Here is a 16,258-nt window from a genome sequence, read left to right on the forward strand (position 1 = left end):
CTAGCAGAGTTTTAACAGGTGAGGATGTTACCCACAAGAATGCAAGAATGACTAGGAGAAAAATAACCCCACATGCAATGGGATGTAGCTGCAAAACTAGCAGTTCACTGGAGCAACTGCAGTGAACGTTGTTAGGAACACCGTGTGTGGGCAATGTTTTATACATTCTAGGCACCAAGTTGGGCAATGTTTTATACATTCTAGGCAGTCATACTTGGTGTTATAAACCTAATAATCCCTTAGTTTAAAAAGAACTTTAGAGTTGTTGATTTTATTTCATTGAACTAAGCATTGCACATCCACATTTTTTCCATGCAGTGACTCTACTAGCACCGCGAATAAGCTCTACCAATTCGACAGCACCAGTTAACGATAATGGCTATGAAATGTCATGTGACTCTGAAAGCCTTTTAAAAAATTCATATCCCTCTACATTTTCACAGGTTACTTCAGCAGCTGCCACATTCAAAATCTTGTGACTTCGCGTACCATATTTGTAAACCAGGCAGGCAACTCAAAGTTCAAAGGTCAAAAGCAGAAGGAATGTTGCTTTGCAAAACTATTAATGGAAAGTGTTAAAATATGACACAACAGCTTTGAAAACCTTATTCAGATATACCAAAGACAACATTTGTAAACCCACATCCATCTGCTTAGAAGCTAAACTGTGGGAAGGGGTAGAGACCCCAGATATGGTTGATCTGTTTTTCTCTTCTACCCTCCCTCCACTTCCTGCTCCTATTTTCTTTTGTACATTTGTTTTCAGAGCAGAAAAAGCTGAAGAGAAAGACAGAATGACAGGAAGCCTGGATAAGTTTTAACTTGTCAAAAGATGAATAGGATTTAATATATCCCTGACTCCTAAAAGAAGAAAACACACACAAGAAATGCCAGGCAACTAGAAAGAGGCAATCCGTGGACCAGCTCCTAGTCACACAAATTCCCAAAGTAAATTTGACATTGGCAGAATGCAGCATCAAAAATATTAAGTCTCATCACTATCAAGTATTTCTTTTTTTTATCTCATCTTAAAGAAAGTAACAACTACTTGCATGAAAGCCAGAGAAAAAATATCTGTTAAGAATATGATTTAGCTCACTGACCCTAAGTACTGAAATAAAAGCCTACACACAAATTAAGAAAACTTTGCTATAATTTTTTTCCTAATTCTCAAATTTTCTATAATCAGTCCAGATATATTTTTGTCAATGATCTGTCAGCTACTCAACAATAAACAGACCCCATATGTGCTACTGATTAGAAGAGGGAAGATTCTCTTATTTATAACATTGTGGTTTCCCTCTATCAATTTTAAAGATAAAAGTCCTTCCTATTCTAAGGCGACATTAACGAAAAATATTTTCAAGCCAAACTATTTGGAATTTGTTCGTGTTTAAATAACTGAAATGCCAGCTGCCTTGTCAAATACTGACTTCCCATACAATAAATGCAGTGAAGGAAAGGGACTGGATGCAAACTGCTGTTCCGAGTGCCCCCTGCTGTCTGCCTACACTTTGGAGACTGACGTACACATTTTCAAGTGTTAAATTCAGGTAGATTTGCCATCCAGAAATCTACTCTAAAAACAAATGTTTGGTTTTGAAAGCCGTATTGAAAACTTTGAAAAATACTTCTGTTGAGCCTGACTGCAAACTGATAATACATTTTTTCAAAAATGTTTTTTTAAATAATTACTATTTTTTTCCTTCTGTTGATCAACATTTTAAGACAACTGAATTCTATCCACTAATAAAAACATGCAGAAACAGCGTAACTTGCACACCCAGATGGAAGGTGACTTGCAGCCCAACAGTAAATTAAAATTAAATCACATATTAAGGAGGATATGATTAAGTGACAGATCACTGAAACACATTAAGCCGCTTCTGAATTTCCTACTACTGCAGATGGAGCCTCTAAGAATCAATAGATTTTGAGGAAATCAATGTAAAACTGAGCATGAAAACTACTAATTTTTAGGTAAACAATGCGTATGTATCTTCCTAAGCCTTGCAATTGTTTCTTTCCCTTTTCATTTTAAAAACTGATAGTTTTGCTGCTATAGTTTTAGCATTAAAGACAATTCTACTCTGAGATATATAGACATAAAGAATAAGACTATAATGTCAAAATTTGATAACACAGCTAGGACCTCTACTTACAAAAATGTTTTCTGAGCAACAAGAAACTAAAACTGGTCTGAAGTCTCTACACCTCAGAAATTTTGTATTCTATAAATACTCTTCATTTATTTTCAGTTATTTTAATAACTCATACATCTGGATTCTGTTTTATTGGATAAAAATCCAGCTGGAAGAAAAAAAGATCACTTCAGCAGCACACCTTAAAAAAACACTGTAACAATTAGAAGGTAACTTATAACTATAACATGACATTCTTGCTTTACGGAAACACACGTGCAAGTATAGTGAAAATTAAGTGACACATTTATAAAAAACTTAGAGAAGTCTCTGTATATCTGCTATACTCACTCCACATTTTAAAAACAATACAATGCTAAAGAGAGATTTAAAACATGTCTATAAAAATGGTATGTACTTAATTTCATAACAGAGCTTAAATAGAAAGTCAACTTAAATACTTATACTTACAAACTTTGTCTCTTTAAAACCTCATTGAATCCTTAGAAGCATTATTTATCATATTTCACTGCAAGATTTCTTAGCTCGGAAGACTAGTCATTAAACCATATTCCTGTTCTCTGTTCACTTTAGACAAACAAAACTTTATACTTACAGACACTTGACTATCAGTAAAAGTTTTCTCCATGTATAAAGTTTAATAGCTCATTGTTAAGAAACAGTCCCTTCAACTTTATTATTATGCTCTTTCTGAACACATATTTACTTCTTCCAGAGTCCAGTAAAAAAATGAGGCTTCTCTCTCTGTTGCCCTATCAACACCTCTCCCATTCTCCTCCCTCCCCAGCACAGTCTCCGCCCTCAATACTGGTTCTGTATCTTCTCATCAAAAGGAACAGGCAGCTTTTAAAATGGTGTTTAGGCAGGTCCTGTGTAACAATAAAGCTTCTGTAAAGACAACAGCATGCTGCTGAGGAATCTGCTAATGTAAAATGCATTCGGTAAGGGCCTACAGGACTCTGTCTTAAACATTTGTCCAAACTTGTTTAAGCATTGAGTCAACATTGTTTTCTCCTCCAACGTATTCTCTTTTTTAATACATTCCCCTTTGATGAGTATATTATCTGAATGAACTAGGCCATCAATGCCTATTAAAAATACTTAAAATATAATCTAAAAATACTTTAAAGAAAAAAAAATTGTTAAAACTTGTAAGACTCACAGCAAATTTCTTTCAGTTTCTGGCATGTAGGTACGTGTCTCAGTATGATTACAATCACATGTATGCACATTATGCAATCTATCTCATCCTACCAAAACGCTCCGTGTTCTTTTGAGTAAGCAGGGCATTGGCATTTACAAGGATCGCGTTCCAAGTGAAACATGATTCTCATAATTTTCAATACCACACCTACTCTCCAGACAGACCAGCAATATCTGTGTATTTTCGGAAAGAAATGCACACACACTGTCTGCCCAACAAATAATGCTTAAACGCCATCCGCCTGCAGTTCCTCAGAAGTAGATGGGATTTTTACTGTATATTTTTAAGTATCGGGAGAACAGATGAAATGCTGTGATGATTTATATTAAATAAAAAGCAGTAGCTCAACTAATAGAAGCTCCACAGGTGACTCCTCTTTTTTTTATTTTTAAACTTCACTGGACTCACAAATCCATGAGGACAGTGAAAATTTAATGGTACCAACTCCTAGTCAAAATCCCAGCAGTTTAAGCATGGAGACTGGGTCAGAAACAATTCATGGATAGCTACAGGGCTATCATTTGTGCCATACGTATTCTGTGATTATACTTTAGAAATACCAGATCAGTTCATTCAATAATGCCTTAATTCATTCCCTAACAGTAACCAGGTCTCACAGAGCAAAAACCCCTCCCCGTCAGCACGTGGCACGACAAAAAGACATACCGGGTAACAAGACGAGCAGCCGAGGGAGGGCAGGGACAGAGAGGCATTAAACCAGCCACCCAGTTCCTCGTTCCCACCCGGGGACTGCACGGGCAACCTGTTTTGCAGCAGAAGCTCTAACCAGGAAAGCTGCAGGTGCCCTCTCCCTCAGACAGCTGGAGCACAAACAGCGGACGCTCCCAGAGCCCACGGCAGTCACTGCGCTAGGAGATACCATGGTCAGCGAGCCCTCTACTTTACGAACACGTTTACACCACGTGAAAGGTAACACAGCTTCCTCCGCCCATAGTACAATCCATAATCCCACAGTTAAGGAGAAGCAATGCCCATCCTTGAGTCGAAGAACACGATCAGTTCACAACATGGGTTTACCAAACGCAGTATTGTTTCCAGCAGTGGCCACGCGTTGATGTCTACCGACGAGTAGCGTAGGGCAACATATAGGACATTTCCCTGATTACATTCTCCCAGACTCCAGGTATTTTTAGTCCAGGAGATTTCCTGAACCCGGTGTGGCTTGTCTCCTTAATAATCCCCAGTGGCTCTCTTTTCCAAATACTTGTCCACTTTCCCCCAGGACATGCAGATTTCTTGCATCCACAGCACTCAGTGGTGAGGCGTCCCACAGACTCACCTCCTGCATGAACAATCGTGTTCTTATGTTTGTTTTGCTCCTGGCTCCAGCTACGTTTAATTAATGGTGCCGACTTCTTGTCCCGAAGGAGACAGTGAGCAGTCAATCCCAACTACTTTTTCTATGTCACCCATGATTTTGTACCTTTTCTTACGCCTTTCTGAACCTTTTCTACTTCTAATATATCACAACATTTTTTAAATAAAGAGACCAGGTGTGGGCAAATCACAGACGTATACAATGGAATTGTTATGTGGGGTTTTTTTTCCTCTATTCCTTCCCTAATAATTCATAATGCAGGATTTTGTTTCATTGCTACTGTACTGAGCTGATGTTTTCATGCAACTCTCCCTTATAACTCAAAGACCTCACTTCTCAGAAGAAACAGTCAGCTCAAAGACATATATATCATTTGATATATGAAGCTAGGACTATTTTGCCTCATTTGCATTGCTTTACATTTATCTGCATACATTTTCATCTGCCATTTTGTTGTCCAGTCATTCAGTCTTATAAAAGCAGCCTGCTCTCATCTTCAGAGACTGCTCCTGTCCTTATTACCTTGAGTACCTTCACCCCACTGCTCACCTTATTGGGAGGAGCCTTAAAAGATGCTCTTGAATCAACAAGGGTAACATAAGAGACTGAAGCAAGGAGCAGCCTTAAGCAGCAAATAATTCTGGGTTTCAACAACAGACCCCAGTGCAGTAAGCTATTATTCTGCTTTAATGTCATGTGCCTCATGAATTAGACCCAGAAGAGTGAACCGTTTCAGCCCAATTTTAAAAGAGCGCTAGGTACCAAAGGTTATGGCAAAAGACACTCCTGAGAGGTTGCCCACCTACCAAGAGTCCCAGTTCTGCGAGCACTGACTGTTTCATGGCTACTGAAGGAAACCAGAACCAAAAGAACAGAGCCAAAACCAAGGTCTGATACCTCATATTGCTGAACTAAGCGATATGACCTCTCTGTAACTTCAGGTGGTTACTTTAACTTGTTCACCCTGGCTGTAGTTCCACAAACGCGACTGCATCAGAGGTGTTGACAGCTTATGCACTCACCTGCATCCATTTAATCACACATCTTAAGAATGGTGGTACTGGCTACCGACAAGAATTAAGGCCTGCTGCCTGAGGATTTATGCAGAATACAAGTTCGTATCTAGCCCCTGAAAGCATACACTGTGCCTCTGGTTCTGTGACAGAAATTGGCTTGTGTTGGAGAGCCAAGCCCAGAGGCGATAAGGCTTGGACAGCGCTTGACTGGCAGGGTCAGAAAATGTACTGATTGCTTCCTCAGGGAGAAGTTTCTCCACACAGTGCCAACTATATTTGCACATATGGGGACTGAATCCCCTATGGAACCCATCCTAGGCAGCACTGTTGGTTTCTTCTCAGGCACCAAAGTATGGGATGAGCACTGCTACATGCACCTCACAAAGAAAGGAGAGATGAGATCCAGCTCTCAGCACACTCTCTGACTATTCCTCTTTTTACCTGCAAATTTACAAGGCAAATTTCTCCAGAATCTGAAATAAAGAAAATAACCCAAAAGCAGGAGAAAACAGTAACCAGTAAAATTAGTGAAGTATGGACATTTTACCAATTGCAATAACAGAAAACAAATCCCATTATTATCAATGACTGGGGGAAAAAAAAAAAAAATCACACAGTTTAACATTCTGGATTGTATCTAGAAATAAGTATCTCCAATTCACGATAAAGAGGTTACACACAACTGTAGTCCTCTGTTGACCAACCCACCTTTGTCACATACTTGACTAAACAGTGTGAAGAGCATAAGAATTTTCCATGATAAAGTCTATAAATGTAAGGAAAACTTAAGAGCATACACTGGTAATCTTTTAAAAATTATGGAACAGTAGAAACTACCAGCAAAGGCTTAGCATTAATGCTAGTGCACGATCTGTGGAAAAAATAAATAAATGTATACTGCTACATGATGTTCTCCTTCTTTAGGGAGGAACAATGGATATAACTAAAGTACCTGATAAGATCACCCATGCCAAAGTAAAAGCCTGAAGAAGATCCTCTAGGGTACTCTGAAAAGTACTTGAATTTCCTAATAGAGCAGTCTAGAGAGCAAAATGTGGAAAAATTATGCTCTTGGAAGTCTTTAAGACATACTAAGAACGGTGACAGCAACAAAACATGTCTAAGGGATAACATAGGCATCATCCAGAATGAGATGATGGTAACGTACAGTCATACTGGCTATATCTGTACCAGCCAAATAGCGCCATAAGGTATGGCGTTGTTCCAGAGACAGCTGGTGCTTTCTGGCCACTATCATACCACCAAGCTCTCCCAACCTTCTATCAATCAAGTTGCTTGCACCCAAGCTGCCTGCTGGGCACAGCGATGCTAGCTATCAGGGCTAACTTCTAAACCATGTCCAAAGTCATTTGAGAAAACACAGTAGTTGGCCCAGGACGAAGCCACAGAAATGACAACTCTAACAGTGTGACAGTACAAACGTTGCAATCCCCTGCCTGGTGCCGTGTCCTGGCCCTGTTTCATTTACCAGCACAGGTCTGCAGCCGCTACGCAGCACAGTAGGGAAACAACTCCAGCCAGGACCGTAACAGTCAAAGACCTGAACAGAGCAGAAAAATGCCTGGCAGAAACCACTGGATGCTTCCAAAGCCTTACTGATCAGCTTCATGACCTCATGCACTACAGTAATTCAGAGTAAAGAAATCAATGTTTAATGTCATGACTATTAGACTACTTAAAGGTATATATTTTAGTTCAGCAAGAGGGTTTGAGCTGTTACAGCAAGTGACTGTAAAACCACTAAGCACACATCTTACTCTTTGCACTGTTTTTAAAACTGACCCCTGCTCACACACTCTGAGAAACAGGATCCCTGCTACTCATTCACCGCTACTCCACTGAGCCGCAGCAGGCAGGTTCAAAGAGAAATGAAGAACCTAGGCTGTGGTCACAGATCCATGAGGCCTCCAAAACAGCAGTGTTAGCGGGCTGGACTGTGTTAGCATTTGGACTTCAGAATATCCATATAGGACACAGGAGTAGCCCTTTAAGAACTCTATTATTAGCATGATAAAAATACAGAACTACCTTTCACGTACAAAAAATAAGATTTTATTCTTGCACGCGGTTTTATTTCACAGCTGGCCTTTTCTCCACCTTCATGAAAGCAGACAGCAAAACTATCAATTGGTCAGTTACATCTTAGATAAAAATTAGGAAAAAATACATGCAAAAGATGCAATACTTAAAGGTAGTACACAGTGGAACCTGTGTGTACTGGCAGCCCATGGCAAGTTATCATAGCTTAAAAAAATTGGTGAAACCTAAAACAAAAATATACATTCTTTTCAAATTTTAAAGTCAAAATTATAAGCTGAGAATGAAGCAGCCTCTTGATTTAAAACACATAATTATTACTAGCCATAGCAGTGGCACTGTGGCCGTGCCGATGATCTAAGAACATCAGTAGAGCAAGCTCTGCAGGGGGAGTTAATACTTTTTATTAGATCAACTGACAGAATGGGAAAAGTTTGGGGCATGTTTAGCTCTTCTTGTCTGATTTTCCTAGTATACTAGTTGGTCTAATATAAGCTATTATCTCCCTGTGTAAGCTTTGTCTGATTATTTAAATCAGTCAAACAAAGACAGGTACCCACTTAAAAACTCATTATTAAGTCAAATGAGCACTTAGGGGTTTTTGCCACCCACAGATGCCAAAGCTAATATCCAGCAGAGACATGTCATTCATTAGTATAAAAACCTTATACCAAGAGATATGTTGTATGCTTTCAATTAGCAGATGAAATGCAAAAAAAGTTGCTTCAGTGGAATTAACAAAACAGAAAAAAAATCAAGCATTATTATCTATAATAACAGCTAATAATACTACATTATTAATGGTTATAATTAAGATAGAACATTCTAACAAAATTCCTCACACTGATTTTTAAAAGGAATATATGATACATTCCAACTTTGAAAACATTACTAAACTCTAGAAACTTGATCCAACAAATGTTCTTTTAGGTTTCCAAAACAGGACGAGAACAAGAAGAAAAGCAGCAACAGCCATCTTTTTTTGTCCTGATATTTAGATAAAAGAATTAAATAGTCTTTAATTTTAAAAAATCTCTACATTTAAATATTATTTAGCAAACTCAAAGGGTTTGACACTTATTTGCCTAAGATATTATGTCTCTCAGTATACTATTCTGCCCTATTTTTAACCACAGAGAAATACCAAAAGTACAAGTGCCACAATGATTTTCAGGAAACACAACAGCTTTGAATGTTCTCCTTGGCAAGGAGGAACCTAAATTTGTTGCCTTCAAGGGAATACTGCAAGGGTTCCCCATTTTTACAGACCTCAAGAAAAATTAAAATATGAATGGAATGAGCTACAGTTGAAAATGTTATTGAATCTGATTCCAAAACTGTTGATGAGTAAAAAAGGTTACTCTGTTTAACGTAAATTTTTACAAAGGCAGTGTTCTAGTCTCTGCGGTCTCACAGAGACACCTTTAACGTGTTTATAAATCTATAAACAATGCCTTTGCCAGGATAGAATCGTGCAAGAGGATGAAAGTAGTGGCACTTACCTACAGGGAAGAAAAGTAGGAAGAAAGATAGGATCATGCTCTCTCATTAGTCCAAATATTAAATAATCCTAAATCATAGCAAGTTCCATTTAGCCTAAGCTACACCTTGCAAATATGAACCAGCAAACATGCTCTAAAATAAAATTGGTGGAAATCACAGAATTTCAATGTGGTTAATGGACACTATTTTATAATGACAAATGATTCACACAGGAAAATTTATTACTACATACAAAATAGGAATCTGTTCTTAATAAAAACAGATTTCTTGTAATTTAATAAAGAAAAAGTTCTAAATACATTAAAAACAACATAATTAAGGTATATAGTAGACATGCTAATTTTCTTAATTCAGTTCCAACTTACAAGATAATCATATTCAGCCCTGGTGTGAACAAGCACAATTTCCACAGTTCAGAAATAAAATTGTGTGGTCTGTGAGACATTTTCTGCACCATAGTCGTAGCATAACTGCATCTGTTAATTTTGCACTCTCATCCTATTTTGATCCCTGCAGATTTAAAATAATCTTGTATACAGGTTCTATTAGTAAAAAAAGCACCTAGAGGTTAATCCTACAAACTCGTCTGTTTTCTTCTATGTATGATTGTCATGGTTTAACCCCAGCCAGCAACTAAGCACCACGCAGCCGCTCACTCACTCCCCCCCATCCAGTGGGATGGGGGAGAAAATCAGGAAAAGAAGTAAAACTCCTGGGTTGAGATAAGAACGGTTTAATAGAACAGAAAAGAAGAAACTAATAATGATAATGATAACACTAATAAAATGACAACAGTAGTAATAAAAGGATTGGAATGTACAAATGATGCGCAGGGCAATTGCTCACCACCCGCCGACCGACACCAGCCAGTCCCCGAGTGGCGATCCCCTGCCCCCCCCTTCCCAGTTCCTAAACTAGATGGGACGTCCCATGGTATGGAATACACTGTTGGCCAGTTTGGGTCAGGTGCCCTGGCTGGGCATGAGAAGCTGAAAAAATCCTTGACTCTAGTCTAAACACTACCGAGCAACAACTGAAAACATCAGTGTTATCAACATTCTTCACATCCTGAACTCAAAACATAGCACTGTACCAGCTACTAGGAAGACAGCTAACTACATCCCAGCTGAAACCAGGACAATAACACAGTTTCTGCAGGTAAGAGGAAAATGTTTAAGGAGGGGCAACCATATCATTACAGCTAATTCTAACCTTATAAGAATATTGCCTGTGCATGTATCGCCAGCCATAATCTAACAATTTAAAAGAAAAAATGAAATATTCTCTTGCAATCATTGTTTTTATTTACTAAAATAATATATATAAAAATATGTTTTATTCTTGGATAGAGTTAAAAAAAAAAACAAACTGCAAAGAAATCACGCCACCTTATGGCAGAAGACAGCAAAACTGATGGCTGATATTTCACTCACTACAGCTCCAAAGACAAGAGGAGCAAGTTCATACTTTCACAAAAAATCCAAATACAGCCTTCTTCAGACCCATAAGCAAATGAACAGTGTTCAGCATATGCCCATAAAAGAAACCGCATGGAAACTACTTATACCGCTCAATTTAGAAGATTAAGTTGGATGCCAGCAGGAATCAAACCCACAAGTTCAGAGAACCATATTCATTTTCAAACTTCATGTTTGGGTTAGTACCTTATCCATTCTGCTAAGGTAACTGGAGAGAACACAAAAGCAACTGAGTAGCCTATATAATATGTTCATGATCATTATTCCAAAGGTGGAGTCTCTAAGAATTTCCTGGTATTGTTATTTCCTCTTCCAGCAACTCTAAATTGGTGAACTGAAATAATCTAAACATGTACTAACAACATTGTGTTCTACTACATTTAGTGTAACAGTACTTGGGAAAAGTGCTGCAGTAGCAATGTTAAAGTTAGAACCAAAATCAAAACACCTCAACGCTATTTTGCTTTGACTTAAGAAGTTTTTGAAATTCCTCTCTGGGTTGGTATTTCTCCTGCTGCCTAGGATATCGTTCTCTTATGGCATGCAGAGGGAAAAAAAGAGATTTCAATTTGAAAAGAAGCAATTGACAGAGAGCAGTCCACACCCAAATAGCTATATATAGTAAGGGCATTCATCCAAATACAGATTTTAATACAGATTGTTTCTTTGTTTAATTCATATCATGACCTAGAATGTAAGTTTCCCCATCCAAGGTAACAGCTGTAACAATTAGGACACTGGGTAACACAGAGAGCATCAATTCCTCCTGTTGGTGCTACTCAATTTATATACACTAACGAATACCAAGTAAGACATAATGAAAGAAAAATGAACTTTTTAGGTCAGTAACTACGACATCTTTCTGAAATTAATGGAGAGTACCAAGTCCCTATTTTAATGAATATTTATGCAATGTAAAACAGCTCCAACAACAGAAATTAAATTATATCCTTGTTGTTTAAAACACTCTCAAAATATGAGACGTACACATAAATCTATATGAAATTTCAACCTGGAAGAACATGGTGTGAACCATGTTCTTCCTATTGCACATGAATTACTAGCACCAGGCTCTTAGATATTCTGAGAGGATTCTCTCTTACTGTGACCAGAAATTCTGTCAAAACTGATAATATATCTAGTAGCAAGCTTTTTTAATTTAGAAGAATCACCATTTTCTGATGAAGAAAGATGTAGCTAGACAGTTCCGAAATAGCTTTATCCAGAGGATCTTGCTCTGTTTGTTAAAGTTATGCACTTACTTTATTAAAGTTCTGAGTGCAAAGAAATGAAAAAGTATTTTCCATGGCTAGGAAAAATAAGCAAGATACTTAAAAGCTTCAGACAAGACAGAAATAGACCACAATGAAAAATGTCCTTTAAAACATCTAAGAAATAAGTAATTACAGTTCCTACCTGCATTCCCTAAGCACGCCAGAAGCTACTTCCATATATTTTGTTCCCTAAAAATCCAGGGCACTGAGCTCCCCTCTCCTTTAGTTCAGAGTCAGTGAAATGCCGTTCTTCCTACATTTTCCCACAGCAGGAAACTCAGAATATCTCCTTCTTTCCTCCTCCCATCTCAAACGCTTTTTAAACACCTCCTTCCCATTTAGAGTAATCAGTGTGCCACATTCCCTCCCATGCTGAAGAGCGATACAGTATGTATTACATGGTTCCTATGCCAAGAGCTCTGCACAGATTTTTGTTTCTCCCCAACCACAAACCTTCTTCCAGATAAGCATGATAAAGGGGTAAGGGAAAAATCTCTCTATACACCTTCACATCACTATGGGTCAGGTTTTCCCAAGGAAGCACACTAGAAAAGAAGGTATAATGAAGCCATATTCCTACAGCTGGTTGAGGGAGGCTCTCAGCAGAGCAGGAGGAGTAGCTTTTTAAATTAATATGGCTTTTCATTCCTTGTTTTCACCAAAATCAATAAAGTTTGGCAACTGAGGCCCAGGCATCAGCTGATGTTATACCAGATGTGAAATAGCATTATTATAAATCACCATAACCAATGACCAACACCAAGCTGATTGGGAATTCCCTTTTCTCAACTGCTGACATATAAGGAGGAAAAACCTATTTAAGTATTTTTGAAAACTTTTCCATACTCGGTAAGCTACATTCCTTAGTGAGTTATGTAAAGAGCCTGGTCCAGCAACAAATTTAACTGCCCCAAATTTTCTCAATGCATTGATCATCAGCTGAATGAAAAAAGAGAATATGATAAGCATTTGATTTTTTTATATGATATCATGATACAATGATTTCTAAGATATGATGAACATTTTGATCACCAAAACTGTACTGTTGTGCTTTACATGACCAGCCGTGATGGGTAAAACAAAGTCTAAATTTCCCACAGAAAGAGTGGCCACTGCTGGCATCAATGTAAACTATTAAAGAAACACTGCAAAAGTCAGGTGATACCTGAAATCTGTATTCCTCTCGCATAAATGTCATATGATGATTACTAACTTTATTACACTACAGATATTACGTACTTTCTTTCATTAATGATCAGCATTAACTACTGTAAGTTCCTCTCCAGGACTCACTTCTAAGTTTTAAGTGAAAGTTAATTACCTCAAGGTCATCCAGAGAACGAGTAATACTAAATCGCTTAGATCTTCCAAATGATCTTCGAACAGAAGAACGTGGAGGAGGAGCCTGATTTAATCCCATTGCATGTCCAAATTTTGCACCCTAAACAAAACAGACAATATATATTATTATTTTACTTCTTCTTTAATTTTAGTACATTGCTGACCATAGTGACAGTATCTGAATTTTAAGCATTGGTAGGTACAGAATTCCAAGGAGATGGATTTGCAAACCTGTAACAGGACCACAATTTCAACACAAGTTGATCACTTGCCATGCCCCTGTAAAATCATGTATTAAAATCATTTAAAGTTATGACTTTTCCAGTCTCAAGTCAAACATCATAAATATTCAGCATTAAGTTACTGTATAAACATGAGTCATCAGTTTGGTTGCTAAAGTGTACACATATTACATGTCAGTATTAGTAGACAGAGTTTAATGAAAAGCAAGACAATCCTAGCTCTTTACCGTCTTAACTGGAAAATACTTGCAATGACAAAATATTTGTTCTTTCTATAGGAAATTACCATCCAAGAAATCATCTCACCCAGCTTCTGTTGGAATCTTTCTCCACACTTTTAAAAATCTTACTTTCCCTACTTTTTTTTTTTTCTTTTTTTAAAGGCTTGCTACTGTAAAGTGCAACTTTTTAAATCACACAGTACAAAATGCAGGAACTTTTATTCTGAGGAAAGAAACTACCTCACTTGGATGTTCCATGACCAGGATTGGTGCTGCAATAATCAAATCTAATGGCTTTCTCTTTTCCTCATAATCATACTCTTTCTCCTTAAAAAGTCACCAGATGTCAGTTAAGCTACAACAGCTCAGCATGTACATATCTAGTTTATGCCAAATGGCAAAGTGTAAGCTTAAACCTAAGAGTAGGCACACAGTCAGTGACTGGTGCTAAGCAGATGTACATAAACTCACTACATTATGAAAACTTGTGATTATGTGCCTGAAATGTTGGATGCCTTTCACTGTAAAATTCAATGTGGGGAAAATTCCTCCGTGTCTTCTGATGCTTTTTCCTTTAGAAAGTAAGAGTTTAATTCAGAGTAAATTTTCTTCTATTTCATTTCAGCATCTTTCTTCATAACAGTAAGCTTAAAAATATATTTATTAGTACTTTTATAATTGTTTATTGGCAGCTTTGTAATATTTATTAAATTTTATATTTGTTTCTTCCCTTGGGCAAGTTGCCGTGCTCTCAGTTCTGAAATATTTTGGTATCCCTTTGATCACTTGTTTGAAAGTCTATATACATCACATAAGCCAAAAGAACAATCATAAATTTCACATCCTTATAATCTCATGCTAACAACACTCATACAAAGTAGAGAAGAGCACCGAGAATATTATACAGCCTCCTTACTGCAATAAAAGATAAGGTATCCAACAGAAGATGTCTGCCTGTTTGCTTATTCCCATGGAGTCAACACTATTCTTTCCCAACAGGGCTCTGACTGTCACCAGTATTCACAACAGACTGTTTACAAGCTTATAGAAATGTCAAGACATAACACAGCATACAGGAATCTGAATCCAAAGTACGTAGCAGGGTTCATCACTGCAACAGGCTGAGACTCCAACTTCTTCATTCAGTATTAAAAGTGATCCATTTTTATATGAAATTTCCTTCCCTCACAATTTTCAGTTTACTAAGGTGGGGTTTTTTATTGGCTGAGAAGAAAATTAGGCAGGTTCTGCCAAGGAAAACTGGAAATCCAGCAACTGGAGATTAGTTTCTAAGGTTTTTAAGAGAACATTTAAAAGCACAGTATAAACGAGCTATGATGGCTTTTGCTAAAATGATCGACTAAATGTGAATACAGGAAAGTTGCTCTCCATCAATGTTCACAGATAGGAGCCACTGGAATGAGGATAGTTCCTGTCTTCCTGAGCAATTTTAAAATCATCTGTTTATCCAGGCAGGTACCACTGAGGTGGTTCGTGCTTGGTTGATACCTTACAGTCACAGCAGTCTTTCTTGTCTAAACTGAAAGCTTATACCTCATGCTGTAATCTGTGTCAAACAGTGAACTCCGCATTAACCCCTGAATAAATTCAGCAGTATCCGTTACTATTACTGCATAACATACCAGAACACTAACACGGCTCCTCCTGTATGAGTATGTTCCTGTTAAAACAGCAGGAATATATGGGTACAACTACTAGGTTTCACCAGTAGTCAAGTATAACCACACTAGTTTTGCAATTTTTAAATTCTTAATCTGTGAATTAGTGAAAAGACTATCAGACTACAAACAGCTCAGCAAATTCTAAGGCTAGTGAAATTAATGACCTCACTAGTGCAAGTATAACTAACTGGTATTTTGAAACTAATGAAATAGTTACACAGTATGGATTCTGCTTAATGGTCTTTCATGTATTTCTCAAAACAAGATGCATCCCTCAGAGAACTTCATCTTTCATAAAAGGAAACTAGTGAAAGGAAACAAAAGAAAAAACCTATCAATAGCAGTCATATCTATTTTGAATAATGAATACATTTTCACTTTTCTTTCCAATTCAGTCCAAAAAGAATATGAACTGTCCAATATATGTTTAAATAGTGGAGATTGCCAAACATGATTCTGGGAGACTAGACATACAACTAGAGAACATACACTCAAAAAAATTTTGAAACAGAAACATTACAAGTTGAAGGGAGAGGAATAAACTGCCTGAAAACAAATCTAGTTAGATTCCACTGAGAAGCAGATTCTAGATAAGATTAATTATTACCAGATGCCCCATTTTAGAAGTAAACGCTGCTTACCTATTTGTTGTCAGAAACATAACAAAGATAAAGAGGGAGAGTGGACAAAAAACACTTGCAAATTGTGTGGTACTAGAAAACAGAACAGTAAATTAGT

General features: G+C 37.4%; 1 protein-coding gene across 3 annotated transcripts in view; it reads right to left on the reverse strand.

The window, feature by feature from the left end:
- The window catches only part of RGS12 (regulator of G protein signaling 12), a 90,047-nt gene that overhangs the window by 52,014 nt on the left and 21,775 nt on the right, over positions 1 to 16,258 (reverse strand). For 2 of the 3 annotated variants that reach the window (XM_069794732.1, XM_069794740.1), the window contains exon 3: positions 13,356 to 13,475. In XM_069794732.1, coding sequence (XP_069650833.1) covers positions 13,356 to 13,475 — 120 coding nt within the window. Of the gene's footprint in view, positions 1 to 2,757; positions 2,880 to 13,355; positions 13,476 to 16,258 lie in introns of those variants that run through there. The other variant, XM_069794755.1, reaches the window with a different exon arrangement.

This window comes from Haliaeetus albicilla, chromosome 1, assembly GCF_947461875.1.
Source record: "Haliaeetus albicilla chromosome 1, bHalAlb1.1, whole genome shotgun sequence".
Lineage (NCBI taxonomy): Eukaryota > Metazoa > Chordata > Aves > Accipitriformes > Accipitridae > Haliaeetus > Haliaeetus albicilla.